Source organism: Gopherus flavomarginatus, chromosome 3 (genome assembly GCF_025201925.1).
Source record: "Gopherus flavomarginatus isolate rGopFla2 chromosome 3, rGopFla2.mat.asm, whole genome shotgun sequence".
Classification (NCBI taxonomy): Eukaryota; Metazoa; Chordata; order Testudines; family Testudinidae; genus Gopherus; species Gopherus flavomarginatus.
The window spans coordinates 177,016,794-177,032,337 of record NC_066619.1 but is presented as its reverse complement, the minus strand read 5'-3'; the positions used below and the strand labels follow the sequence as shown (position 1 = coordinate 177,032,337).

The window sequence follows — 15,544 nt, the reverse complement described above, 5'->3', positions numbered from 1 at the left end:
GCCCCAAAGATATACATGATATTGAAATTTCAATTTGTCATTTTTAGTCTGGTCCAGGACTAAATACAGAAAGTTCCAGATGTCAGGTCAGAGTAAGTTTTCCTTCTACTTTCCTTCACTGGGTGTTTATTTAAAAAAAAAAAAAAAAAAAAAAAAAATTCTTGCCCCCATGCATGGACTGAGGAACAAACGCTAAGCTACATGGCTAACAAGGAAGTGGATGTGTGGGAATAGAAGTGATTCTGCCATAACAGGGAGGACATAAAACAGATTAAGAACTGCTCTGTGAGCTGTCTCAGGAGAGGGGTAATGAAGAGTATTGATTTTCCATTACCAAAGCAGTCAAATTAGTAAGTCTGTCATTCAATGCCAAAAAATTACAGCAGTTCACTTTTTAAGAAACGATCACAGGTAACAGAACAAATAATCTGTCGTTTTGTAGGTAGCAGTTGTTTCCTTCAGTCATCAAATGAAAACCTTGGGAATTAACACAGACTACTTGGTGTATTTTTAAAATGCAACGAACGTGAAAGACTGCCTTTGTATTGGTTCTTTCATGCAAATCACATGTAAACGCTTTTTAATAAAAATCATCACTTAATTCTATTCTAATGCAGAAATAAGCTTTTCATGGTAATACATGTTTTTGAGAAGTGCCAAACATTACTCATTGGGTAAACTTACTTTGCTGCCTCTCCTTCCAACAGTTATTTCGAATGTTAGACACGTAGTCCTCTTCTACATTCTTTTCCACCTTCTGTAATGACACTCCTTTGTATTCATTTCTGAAATCCTTGTTGACATAATAAATGACACCCAGGTTTTCTGTTTTCATTTTGATGGTCTGCCCTGTACCACTGTAAGATACACGTGCTTGTTATTCTTTTTATATACACAATGTGTATGTTTCAAATGTTGCCATTGGTGAAGAGCAGCAATAAGGTTTCACTGAGTACACTATTTCAAGGTACAGATAAGTCAGAGTTGTAATGAAAAGCAGCGTGATTGTCATGTTTAGCAGAAGAAAATGTTTACATTAATATGAAAATAGAATTCTGCCTTCTACCTCTTTCCATCTCCAAAAGTCATTTTAGTAAGTCATCTTTGTTTTAAAAACCTTATAAATAAATAAAGTGTATATAACGACAAACAACACTGGAACCTGGCAAAATAAAAAATTAGGTCCCTACCCTGCAGCAATCAAAACTAGCAGCATCTCACTCAAAAATGTTTTACTGCAGCCCTTGACTGGCATACTGTGGATTAAAAACTCATGGTTTGTGCATGCTCTGGGGGAGTGGTGCTTGTATCACAGGAGCTTGGTCTCAAAAGGTAAGAACATCTCTCTCCTGTGGAGCTCAAACTCTGCAGGAGAAGGAGCCTTCCTTATGTGAAGTTCAGCAGTTCTGCAAGAGAGTGAGAACCCTTCAAGCAGTGATAGCAAGTAGGCTAAATCTATTCATTATATACCTCCTGGATGATTTGTCAAGGGAGTTATTTCTTTTAACAAAAAAAAATGGAGTTTCAGATACCCCTCCATCTTAAATAGCCATGAGTTTCAATATCTTTACTCTATTCCAGACAGGCAGGGATAAAATATTCTAACAAAAGTCTGCTCTGAGGTGAAAGGGAGAATAGAGAATTTCTCCAGCTTTCATTATAATTTAGACCTTAACAACACAGGTCAGGAGGTTGTTTTTGTCAACTTCCTGACTTGATGCAAGTAGAAGATAACTCTGCAATGCAGATGCTAAAAAGACATGCAAAGAAATAAAAAGGGCATTTTCAAAATGGAGAAGTATTTTTTAAACAAATTTAATCAGCGTTACTTACGATCTTGGGTATAAGGCATAAGGAGGATTAGAAACCATCAACTGGCTCAACAAAGAGACAAGTATCAATACAATAATAGGCATCAGCTGGATGAACATAGAGAAGCCTCCCTATGGAACAGAACAGATAAGATTTGGACATTTCGTAAAATCAGGATCAAGATAGTACGCAAATTTGGCAGGGTTTAATAATCTAAAAATCCAAAAGACCAACTACTTTCAGACCAACTACAAAATTTAGGCACTGTCAGATATCCTTACCCCAAAGCTGCTAATAATTATTATTTGTACTGTAATAATGCCCAGAGACCCCAAACAAAAATTAGAACCCCATTGTGCTAGACACTGCACATACACAAGGAAAAGGCTTTCCCTGTCCCAAGCAGCTTACAATCTAAGTATAAATGGCATTAATTAGTTAACAGGAATGCAATAGATATTACATCATACAACACTGAAGAGATGCATTCAAAACTCCAGAGATGTAATTCAACGCCCACTGAAGTCAATAAGTCTTTTAACTGACAAAAGACTGGACCAGGTTATGTAGACGTCAAAGTAGTAGCTAAATGCAGGTACACAACAGGCCACACTTAGGGCTTGTCTGTAGTTAGTGCAGAACAGCTATTCTTAAGTAACTGCATGTGTGAATGCTCTTAATCTACTTTAAAAGTGGATTAAATTAATATAAATGGGAATAAGGCACGCTTACTCCAGAACAGGAGCATCCACCTATGAAGGTACTCTCAGGAGTAGCTATTGTGTTTTAAATTAACTTCCTGCCTTAATATCAAGGTGGAAAAAAATCAGATTCTTAAATTGGATTTGTTTTGTTATTTAATTATAAGAAGTTCCTTTTTAAAAATAAACCTATTTAAAAATGAAATCTCAATTTAATACAAACTATGTTAATGCCTCAACTTCTTATAATTTAGTTGTAAATGTGCAACATGTTTTGATAAGAGAAGTTTATATATCCAAAACATTTAGTGTTTTAATTAAAATAAATTCTGTAGTTTTGTGCTGTTTAATTAAATTCCAGTTACCACCCAATTTAGCTTGACACAAATCATAAGCAAAATTTACGTAGTATATAAGCGATACCAGTCACTATTTTTAAAATACTAAAATGTAAAATTAATAACCTGAAAATGTTATGATATATAATTGCTTAAATAAATTCATATAGTTAGAGTGTACCCTCCGAGGTAGCAAAAAGATGTACCACATCTAGTGTAAAGACTATTTAGTTGTAAATCAACATATGTTAATAGTTATATCAACCAATGACGATGCAAACTTTCTTTAGAAAATAACTGAACTACGGATAGAAAAGTTCATTAAAATTGATTATTTAAATCAAGGGTTTCCACCTGGTGATTTAAATCAATCTGCCCTACTTATTCCAAATTAATTTTCAAGTACAGACAAGCTCTTAGTGACCAGAAACTAACTTAAATAATTTAGGATGTTAGTTCGGGACCTTTTGTTCTATGTACTTCACTTTATGCAAATCTTCATGTCTGTTTACCAAAGGAGCTAGGCTGCCCCACACTAGGCCTATAAAATATTTCACTTGCAAATTTAGATGTTCCTACAGAGCAAATGATTCCCCTGCAATCATGCCATGTATATGACTACAATCTTCTTTCTCTAGCAGTAGTTTCAGGTCAAAAACACTCAAACATACATCACCCCTCTCCTCTTCTCTCTCATGTCCACTATGACGGTGTTGATTAGGATGACTGTAGCCAGCTCGACCATTAGAAAATGAATGTACACTACCTACAAAAAGAAACATCAATAGTCAAGAAAACACCAGTTATAAACATGCAAGATGAGTGTGAAACTAAAATGCCTTGATGACTATAGACAGGGGAATTAATATACAGAGTGTGACATTTAAAACAGCTCCTATTTAAACGTCTTATATTTGAAAGGCGCATTAAATAAACAAGGTTTTATTTTTGAAAACCTACAATATTTATGAACTTATGATTTCATGTTCTCCTGAGGTTACCATAGCAATCAGAAAAGGAAACTAACAACTTTAATATGTAGCAATACACAGAGGAAAATAACTTGCTTACAGTAGATTAGGAAAATAATATTTTGGATTAAATATTCTAAAAATCATATGAACTCTATAGTACAGCTCTGATAAATGTCCATGAAATATTAATGAGTAAATACCTGATGGAAACGCTCCTCCGAAGAACATATTGAATAAATCCTCTGGAGTAATATCAGCCTCACAGCCTCTGTGGAAATTAAATCTACCATTTCCAGGTTGATTGCATGCCTGCTCTTCACTGCCTGTAAGGTCATATTGCTTTCGTTTTTCTGGATTGCTCAGCACAGCATATGCGTTTCCAATCTCTGAAACAGGGAACAAAGAGTGCTCACACAAATGAACCGTAAGAGCTGTTCTGTAATTACAGCTGTAGTTTCAGTCAAGAACTTGCTGAAGATTAGCATCATTCATAGGTGATACTGTACGTTACAAAATTAACTGCAGTGGAACAGGGTTTCCAGAAACATCTTATGTTTCCTACTCCTTCCAAGGCCCTGTATCATGGTAAAGTAGCTAGAGAAGGCTGGACAGTTATGTTTATATTTTCAAAGGAATCTGCTGAAATATTTCCCCCTCACTGCAATTTAAAAAAAAAACCATAGCTTTAATGTGAACTCAAAAGTCAGGTAATTGCAAAAGTTTGGCTTGATCCAACAACATTAGCTCTACCATACAGTGTCTCCTGTATATTTTATGGGTTATATTAATAGGAATAATACATTAAGATTTACATTCAATAAGAGAAAGACATATAGAAAAAACTACACATACAACATGAGAGTTAATATTAGTGAATCAACCTTAACTTTTGGAATTACCTGACCTGTGTGTGCTTGATCTTGGTTACTGAGGTGCAGCGAGGGCCATATTTTTTAAACTGTCATGTGACACTGCTAGCAGTGCTGCTTTTAAATGACAGACCAAGCTACAGAGATTACACGGAAACCGTGCTATAGACCATACACTTCGAATACAGTTATCAAGGTTACTCTGCCTCAGGGTAAAGTTGGTGGTGAGAGTTTGACATCCTCAGTAGTGGAGAGAAATTAGAGAGAAGTCAGTCAGCTCATAACAAATACACATGAAGAAAACCTATTGCAAAAAATATTTTACACAAGATTTTTTTAAAGTAATCTTTTTTTGCTTATGTTGTGCCAAGAAAGATCACAAACTGCTAATAATATCATAGCAATTCAAAAAGTTTTTTTTTTTTAAACAGAATTTAGAGGAAATAAAAAGAGACTGATTAATGTTATTAAAATAAAAAGAAGACACTCTTGGACAATTTAGTAAAATATGTTCCAAGAGATTTGAAAAGTGAGTTTAATCTTCATCTGGTTTTTGTATTGAGAAAATAGTCTTACATTCTTATTTCATGTGATCTACTAGTCTCAAGCACTACACTAAGTAGATTTTCTTAAAAAAAAAAAAAAACCAACAACCCTCTTGATCAGTAAATTATAAATACAAGTTGTCTGGTGGTACCTCCAGAGACTGATCAAATGATACTTCTGAAGTGTTAAGAAAAATGCACACTCCTATTAAAACAGTTGGGAGTCCAACATTCCCCTGCACCATTTTCAACCCATACACTGAAGTAATGTGCATTTGCTGAAGAACCAGAAAATGAGTAATTTAGTTTAAAACATCCAACCTGAATGAAGAGTGAAATAGTGAAAGTTTGATTTTGGAAATCTCAAGTTAATACTTGAAAGTATTACTAGTCACAAGATGAAAAAAATCTAAAAACTATTTTTTAAATTTGGCAGTGACCTTTTGAAACAAATTATATAATTTATAGAATAAAGTTTAGCTATCAAGAACATGTGTAACTATATTAAGACAATTAGCATTAAATTGATTGTTATGAGTAATCTATTTCCCATCTTAAACCCTTAATGTGTCATAATTAGTACTTTTGGTGAGGTCTACACAGAAAGTTTTGTTCAGGGTTTAAACTAGAAATAAGAGCCTTGATAGTATTTTGATTTGTTCCATCACCCAACAAAAGACCAAGTAAAATGAAAGAATGAAAAGACACTACAGTTAGATTGCACTTGAGAAAAACAATTATTTCTGAAAAGTTCACATTTTCCTTCAAGTATGCATGCAATATTAAAGGATGTTTTTTCACCAAAAGCTCTCTTATCAGCAATTTAGCTTGATCCAGGACAAATCTTGGCAGTCCTATCTCTCTGGATATTAAATTGAGGAACCATTTGGTCAAAAGGCAGTTGGAATTTGGCCCATTTTGAACAAATCTGTTTTTGTCTGAAAAAAGTTATACACACAAAACTAAGAAAAAGGTAACATAGCATATCATGTGACTGAGTGAAAACTGCACTTTGATGCAAACTGCTTGTTTTTTTTTAAATCCTCCAATAGCAAAGGCACAATCAAATTTATATCTCATCCAACTGCACTGGCATTAAACCAAGCATGAATTTTCTTGATGTGATTTTGCATAGTCAGTCTAAATGCTTAGAATGGCAAATGTCAATGTTTACACTGGAAAACAAATTACTTGTCTTCATTAATTAATTTCTCTTATATGTTAACATTATAAAACTTTCATTGCTAGTATAGATATACTAAGTAATGCAAATCTGTTTCTCATTTTGCATTTTTTTAGCTAGGATGCTACAAGATAGAAATATCTGAAAACATGGTTTTGTAACAGCTACCACCAGTAAGTACTCTTCTTGAGCTATGGAGCCCTTCTTATTACAAACGCCCCATGGATCAAAAGCAATGGTAAATATGTAAATGTTGTGATGGCATAGTATGCATAATCATATAAGATGTCTTCATATTAAATTAACCATTTTGTCTTATTTACATGCATACAATGAGATGTCCCTTAATTCATACATACGACCAATCATTTTGTGAAAAAGTAGTTATTTAAGGGCCTTTTCTGACCTACACAACAAACTATTGCTTAGTCCATTCTATGTAGCTAGGATTAATCAGTACTAAACCACTATGTTTTAACACAGCTAGTTCTGTACAGTAGATGGGCCCCTTATATTCTAAAAGGCTTTCTCTCTGTACAAAGTTTATTTTTTTTATTTTTTTACTTTTAAAAGCATCTGTTGCTCCAGGTGCGTGGTTTTTGTCTGGATGAAATTTCAAAGCAAGCTTTCGGTAAGCCTTCTTCAAGTCTTCTTCACCTGCATCTTTTGACACTCCAAGTACTTCATAATAATTTTTACTTTTCTTTATGCTGCAGAAAAGAATAAGCGAAAAGATTTCAAGCAATGATCTAAATATAACAGTTAAACTTAACTACAAATAGAGAAGTCACCGCAGATATCAAATTAGTATATTTATATAACTAAAGATATTCTAGAAATTAATTTATAAAAATTGCACCCTCTTGCACAAAGGTTATTTTACTGTGTACACTTTATTTTGTGTACTCAAAGATTACACTTTTTAATCCTTTTTATGCTATGAAGCTAATACAACTGTAAAAGAGGGAACTGGATTCTGTTCTGGCTTCTACAGAGTCAGAGAATCATTTTTGCTAATGCTGCTATAAATGAGAAATAACCCAATTTGATTTAGCAGGATGCGTAGTAAGACAAATATGTTTTAATATATAAACAGAAGATTTGATTTGAATATCCAGTGGTAGAAAATATCAAATGCCACCTCACAATGCCATTCCGAAAATCACTTTTCAGAGAAGAAATGCACTTAAGCAACAACGTGAGAGATTTTTATAGACAGGAATACACATGGATCCCAGAAACCTATTTTACTTCTATAAACTGCTTGCACAAATCCAAAGAAATAATAAATAAAATAGCACTAATCCTATATTCTGATGACCCAGAATGCTTAACATAGCATTAACTCTACATAAAGCTTTAACAACTTTGACACTTAAAACTTTGTTTTACCCCATCAGGAACAGTAATATCAGGACAATGATGTAATAATTTGCTGCATTTTAAAACACCCAGAAATGAGGTGGAGACAGAAGCCACAGGGGACAGAGAACACCCTAAATCCATGGGAACAGGAAGGTTTGATCAAAAGCAGGACATTAATTTTAAATCCAAACTTAATTATGGGGTAATGAGTTCAGAAACATAAGTAAAGTATTTTGGAACTGAAGGATTCTCCTGTATAACTAAACTAGCAGGGTTTGCCAATGTTGCAATACATTGACATTTGGTGCAAACTGGAAGAAAATATTTGGTGCAAGCAAAAAATAGAAAAGTTAATGCCCAGAAATTAAATAATAAAGCACCCAAGTAGGGGGCCTCCTGACTAGTAGGCAGCAAGATGGCTAACACTACCATTACAGACTAAAGCTTGCTTTTAGGGGTTTCATAATACTGTAATGTATGGGAATAAAATAAGCACCTTCACACTGGTCTGTAAGTGTATCCATACTAAGAGTTTGTATTGCTTTAAATATGCCAGTTTCTAAAGTGATACTGCCATAATGCTCCAAAAACTGTGCGAAGACCAGCCCTAACAATCAGCAAAGCTGAATAGGTAAAAAGGTAAGCAAACCTTTGGCTAGCTCATGAAATGAAAAAATTTTATACAGGAAAGGGAATTCTACAATTAAAAGTATGCAAGCCTAAGAAGTCAGGCCAGACTATTTTACAAGGTACTGTTGAGATCACAGATCAATCAAGTGGTGTCTCATTTGAGGGATCACTTTTCCTGTGTTTAAGTAATGAAGTCCATGCTTAGGCATGATGACCACAAAAGCATTTGCCTTAATTTCTGAATTCATTGTTTCCTTTAAAGCAGGGGCAGGCAACATATGGCACAGGTGCCAAAGGCGGCACGTGAGCTGATTTTCAGTGACACTCACACTGCCCGGGTCCTGGCCACCAGTCCAGAGGGCTCTGCATTTTAACTTAAATGAAGCTTCTTAAACATTTTAAAAACCTTATTTACTTTACATACAACAGTAGTTTAGTTATGTATTATAGACTTGTAGAAAGAGACCTTCTAAAAATGTTAAACTGTATTACCGGCACGCAAAACCTTAAATCGGAGTGAATAACTGAAGACTCGGCACACCACTTCTGAAAGGTTGCTGACCCCTGCTTTAAAGTCATCAGTATCTGGACCACTAATTAACAGTGTTTGTTAACGTTAAAAAAGTTATTAAAAACATTTGAACACTCCAATGCCATCCAACTAATATCACTCACCCCAAAAAATCTTTACAGCATACAAAAAATTCTCATAGAATTAAGGCAAAAACACACGTTAAATTGTTTAACAACATTTAGCTTCAATTCACACCAATTGTCTATGAGGTGAACAGAGAAATTAAAAACTGTACATTACCAACTGCAAAACACTTGTCCAAAACCAAAGATGTCTGTACTAGCACATCAATTGTTTCACAAGTTAACTCTAAGTAATTTAGTCTTTCTTGTTAAGGTTAATAGTATCTAAATAACACTTTACATCAGTAAAAAACAAAACAGATGTACAATTCATGTTCCCCTGAAGTCTGTTTCTCACACACACACACACACACACACACACACAGGTGAGGTGAAGGGTGGGATTGCTTTTCTGAGAGATTTCATGGAGTTCTTTGATGGACTCTGAGGATATCACAGCTGACACTCCCTCACAGGACAGTTTTAAATCAGGTGGACACTTTGATGCCTGACCAATTTATAACTCCTGCAGGAACTTTTCCATAAAGCCTAGAAGGGTTTTCCTCTGTCAGTTTTCTCTTGAAAGCCAAATATTGCAGCTTCTAGCTTGCACTGTTCAGAATAGTGGTTCTCAATCGGGGTATGCGTACCTTTGAGGGTATACAGTGGTCTTCCGGAGGAACATAAACTCATCTAGATATTTGCCTAGTTTTACAACAGGTTACATTAAAAAGCATTAGCGAAGTCAGTACAAACCTAAAATTTAATACAGACGACTGCTTATACTTCTAAATATACTATACACTGAAAGGTAAGTACAATATTTATATTCCAGTTGATTTTATAATTATATGGTAAAAATAAAAAAGTAGGCAGCTTTTCAGTAACAGCATGCTGTTACTTTTATGTCATATTTTGTAAGCAAATAGTTTTTAAATGAGGTGTAACTTGGGGGTATGCAAGACAAATCAGACTCCTGAAGAAGTACAGCAGTGTCGACTCTGTCATGGCAATCAGATCCCTCGCCGTTAAGAATGTCTCTGGTGTGTATGGAATAGTAAGCTCAACCACGGCTTGCGCCGGGGAGCTGACAGGCACCAGACTCGACGGCCCTTGTGGGACCGGAATCGATGGTGCCGACATCGTCGGTGCCGCGGCAGGTGTTGGTGCCGGGCGATCCGACTTAAATGAGCTCTCTGGCTGCGGTGCAGGTGGCACAGAAGCAGCAGGAGTCTTAGGCTCTCTCGACCTCGGGGAGAGGGAGTGGTGCTGAGTCGATTTCGGTGCTGGCGACAGCCGGTGCCGAGAGGCCTTGGCAGTACCGGCGCAGTCCGGTGCCGAGGAGGCGCTTCTGCCCACCAATTGTCCAGCGCTCTGTGCCAAAGGCGGAGGGGTAAGAGCCGCTTCCATGAGAAGCTGTTTTAGCCAAAAGTCCTGCTCCTTTTTTGTTCTTGGCTTAAAGGCCTTGCAAATGTGACACTTGTCTGCCAGGTGAGATTCCCCGTGGCACTTAAGACAGGAGTCGTGTGGATCTCCTGTCGGCATCAGCTTGTGACAGGCTGAGCACAGTTTGAAACCCGGTGAACCGGGCATGGGCCCCGGCACCGAGTGCGGGGAAGGGGCTAATCCCCGAACCCCTCTTAACTATAACACTAACTATGAACGATAAAAATTAACTATAACTATATAACTTTGAACTATATACACAAAAAGTAACTAGAGAACTACGAGTAGCTAGGGAGGCGGAGGTCAGTAAAACCGCACTCCACAGTTCCAATGATCGACACGGGCGGTAAGAAGGAACTGACGGGCAATTGGGTCGGCAGGGGTATATATCCGGCGCCACAGCGGTGCCACTCCAGGGGGTGCCCAGCCGACCCACCGAGCGTTGCTAGGGTAAGAATCTTCCGACGAACATGCACGTGGTGCGCGCACACCTAATTGGAATCGATATGAGCAAGCACTCGAAGAACTCTCTGACACTGGTTTGGTGACTCTAATTGCAGAACAAACCAACAGTTTGGGGGTATTGTATGCCTGTTTCTTACAGTCTGCCCTGAGTGTAGCATTCACAGTGTGGCCCATCCCAGACACTTGGTCACACCATCCTCAAGCAATTCTCATTCCTAAAAGTTGTAACCCTGTCCAGGACCCTATTATAGTTTTGTGGGATTGGGAGGATGGCATGTGTGTCTGTATTAAAAATTAAAACCCGGGTGGGCTAGGGGAAAACCAAGCTTCTCCCACTGCTGTATGGCCCCTTCCTTTCTTTGTTATGTTTGTTTACTGTAAATTCAGCTGTGAGTAGAGCTTCTGTAGTAGAGTAAAGTAGAGGTTTTGAGGTGGAGATGGTATTAAAACAGGAGGGAGCTGGTTTGATCTGTCCTGCATTTGGCTCTTATACTACTGTCATTATGTACATTTTGAACAAGATGATCACTATTAGCAAGAAAGATGCACACATTTTAAAAAATAACTTATTTTCAAATACATTTCAGCTCATGAGAGAAGTGCTTCTCAGTATGTGAGATTTCAAACTTCTGCGCTGAACGAGTAGCTCTCTTTTCAACATTTCTTACTATTCATAGCATATCACTCAGTACTTATGCAATCTACAGCAAGTTATTGCATCTTACACTTCTCCCCATTGAGCAACTTGTTTGCACTATCATGCAATGCTCTATAGCTATTGTGTAATGGTAGCTTTTTGGTGAGCTACATCCCTTGTGTATATGGAAGAAATTTAAAAACACAGCACCTCAGTGCTTGTTTATATTTTATCTACCAACAATACTAGCGCAACACTGATGAAAACCAACGCAGTAAACCCATTTGTTGCAGATGCAGAGGAGCACTACTTAGGAAGATCAGGGGAATAGAGGGCCTATCTTATGAGAGGAGATAAGAGCTTGATTTGTTTACTAGCAAAAAAGAAGGCTAAGAGAAGATATGAATGATTGCTCTCTATATAAATACATTGGCGGAGTGGGGGAAGGGTAAACAGCTATTTAAGCTAAAGGACAATGCTGATACAACAACTAATGGGTATAAACTGGCCATGAACAAATGCAGGCTGGAAAGTAGAAGTTTCTAACCAACAGAGGAATGACGTTTTGGAACAGCCTCCCAAAAGGAGTTGTGGGCACTAACAAACTAATTAGTTTTAAGGGAGAGCTGGACACGTTTATGAGTGGGATTGTATGATGTGGTTGCTTGCGATGATACTTGGCAGCTCTGGGGTCCCTTTTGATTTGTGCCTTATGTTCTTAAAGGTCATGCTTCAAGTGCCTGCACAGAGCATGATGTTAGAATTACTAATGGGTGACTCAAAGCAACATGCTCTGGCCATTGAAAATGGGCAGCACCCATATACTGTGAGTTCAGGTCTTGCCCTTGGCAGCCTTCTCCGTACAGTGGAATCTCAGAGTTACAACACCTCAGGAATGGAGGTTGTTCATAACTCTGAAATGTTCGTAACTCTGAATAAAATGTTATGGTTGTTTTTTCAAAAGTTTACAACGGAACATTGACTTGATACAACTCTGAAACTTTACTATGCAGAAAAAAATGCTGCTTTTAACCACCTTAATTTAAATGAAACAAGAACAGAAACAATCTCCTTACCTCATCTAATCTTTTTTTTTTTTGGTAAATGTTTCCTTTTTTTTTAGTAGTTTACATTTAACAGTACTATACTATAGTTATCTGACTGCGTACTTCCGGTTCCAAATGAAGCGTGTGGTTGATTGGACAGTTCACAACTCTGGTGTTCTACTGTATGTGTTGCTCGCTGCCTGCATTCTGTAGGGGCTCCTTCTGGAAGTTTGAAACTGGAAGCTTTGCTTTCAAGGTAAGAGCTGAGATTTCAAAGTGCTCTAAAATCCTCATGCACACTCACATTTTTTGTTACAAGTATTGTCAAAGAAAATGTCATTAAATAGAAAGATGATGAAAAACTCCAGTAAGCAGCAGCACTAGGGCAATGTAATCATGATGCATCTTCTACACTAATTTTCTGAACAATGGGACTGAGTGTAACCAAAAAAAGCAACTTTTATCAACGTCGGTATGATCAAAGGGGTTACTGAGCTTCAGGAAACAAATCTTTAACAGGGAGCCCTATTCTAAACACTGGCATACAGTTGATACTGACTAATGTGCAGGATACTGCCAAAAGTCAAAACAGTAACTTATGTTTTATGTTAAAAAAACAATGTTTTTACTTTCTAAGAGAATTTATCCAATCTACACAAACCAAAAAGGACAACTATTGTTTTCATCCCTCAAAGTGCTGTCCTTGGGGGAAAAAGGTCCAAAGGTCATGTGGCCCTTTTAAAAACTCTTATAGCAGGTCTCAATGATAATTTCTCCCCCACAAATTGCCATAAGGCTGAAAAAAAAAATCAAGCAAACATTGCTCAAGCTACAATGAAAATTTTAAAATGATACTCAAAAAATTCTGTCTTTTAGATTAATCTTGACAGAATGAAAATTAAGGTGCAACCTTAACTGTGGTGGCTCTACTCTTCCACTATAAAATTGCTGTGCTACACTAGGCCCAGGGGTAGAATTAGTAGTCCAAGCTGAGGTCTCCAGTAAGGAGCTGATTTAATATTCAAATTAATCTAAAACCTATGTGCACAGTGTGACTGTCCTGAAAATTTTAATGTTAGCTGTAAATGTATTAATACTTTTCCTCATAATTCTAACCCCTGGATTTTTAGTCTCACTTTGAAGAAGTATATTTTAGACATCTTATAAATATCTAAGTTAGAAACACTGCCTTGTATGTTTCACATCAGGACTTCCACAGTCAGTCATTTTGCCATGACAGCTCCTCAATAACTACCTTAGATTTTGTAACAGGTAGGGATATTTGAAATGTAGGTCAGTATAATACTCTCACAAGGAATGAATGTACATCACAATTTGTATTATTAAAAAAAAAAAGTCTCCATTCAGTACAAGCATCTCTACCCTAAAGCTGAGCTAGATCTAGGAGATGCTTCTTTAGATTCTTTACCTGGAAGCTTAAGTGAATAATATCCACATGCATGTGATACAAGAGGTGATTTGCTTATGTAAGTCAATACCTGAGTACTCCTTCCACTTGATCTTTGGTGTAGCCTTTTCCACTTTCACCTGCAGCAGATGCATTGCTGTCCTTTGTGCTACTGGGCTTACTTTGATCTTTGCCATTTGCTGGCTTTTGGCAGTACGGAGCACTCCCAGCAGCACTTCCATTCTTCATAATTGCTTCCAACAAAACTGTAAAGAGACAGTATAACCATAATATCATAATACACATTGCAGATGGAAGAGACCTATTAGGGTAAGGGCTCCGAAACTTTTTCATTAAGATGTGGTCCACATCTTAAGAGATTGTCTTATGGATCCCCCCTCACCTCTTCTATTCACAAACACAAAATTCTTGAAGCAACTATAGCAAGCAATTGCTTACAAGGGAAAGCATTTAGAAATTGGTAACTGGTCGACTCGTGCCCCCCAGTCTCCCCTCCTTCTTCTCTTCTAATGTAGCAACACAGAGTAGTGGAGATAGCTGGGCTGGTTCCTCACTTTCCAGCTGGTTTTACAGGCATCCATCCATCTCTTCGCAATGAAAGCCCTAAATGCCTGAATAAGTACAGGCAGTCCTCAACTTTATGACGTTCAACTTATGACAAACAGCACTTCTGAATTGACACCCTGATTCAACTTATGACGACTGGTTTTGACTTTATGACGTTCGGTCCCGCAATGGAGTGGACTGCGGTTCCGAGTTATGACATTTTGACTTATGATGCAATTTTCAGGAATCAATTGTGTCTTAAGTCCGAGGACTGCCTGTACCTGAAAAGAGAAAGGAGGAATCAGCTTTCCACAGACCATCAGCAGTACACAGAGTCTGAGAACTACTAAAATTGGTTCTTTAGTGTTTAGTTCATCTCCTAGGGACCTCTGCAGGACTGGCCCAACAACAGATATGACGGTACTTATACAGAAATCTTGGGCTTAATTCTTTGCCCTTTTTCCTGAACCAAGGACTGGAAGTGCTATACAAGGCAAAGTGCAGAGACTCAAAGAGCAGAAGTGTGTCATGTCACAACAAAAGATTAAGGAATGGTTCTTGGAGGAAAAAAAGTGAGTCTCAGCCAATCTTCTTTATCTAGAAGGACACTAATCTTAAGAAAAGCAATACGCCAAGAAGGGTACACTGTGGACGGTGAGGACATGTGAAAGTAGTATATATCCCCAGAGCGCTGAAAAGAATGCAAAAGACACCCTTCATTTCCAATAAAGAGGCAGAAATTCACAGAAACAGAAGTCATCAGGCACTGACATTTCTATGGTCCGTTAAAAATATATGCATATGGAGGGCTTGAAAAATAAAAAATCCATTCACTTATTTGCTAGTACTGTAACGAGTAGGAAGCTTTCCCTGGCTACTGTGGGGTTTAAGCCATCAATTTCTGCAGAAGAATACATGGTTT

At 37.2% G+C, this 15,544-nt stretch overlaps 1 protein-coding gene across 1 annotated transcript in view; it reads right to left on the bottom strand.

The window, feature by feature from the left end:
* The window catches only part of DNAJB14 (DnaJ heat shock protein family (Hsp40) member B14), a 37,606-nt gene that overhangs the window by 11,109 nt on the left and 10,953 nt on the right, over positions 1-15,544 (bottom strand). The window contains exons 2-7 of the mRNA XM_050944455.1: positions 14,147-14,321; positions 6,987-7,132; positions 4,026-4,211; positions 3,523-3,617; positions 1,834-1,943; positions 685-857 (exon numbers count right to left, since the gene is read on the bottom strand). Of these exons, the coding sequence (XP_050800412.1) occupies positions 685-857; positions 1,834-1,943; positions 3,523-3,617; positions 4,026-4,211; positions 6,987-7,132; positions 14,147-14,321 (885 nt within the window). The remainder of the gene's footprint in view (positions 1-684; positions 858-1,833; positions 1,944-3,522; positions 3,618-4,025; positions 4,212-6,986; positions 7,133-14,146; positions 14,322-15,544) is intronic.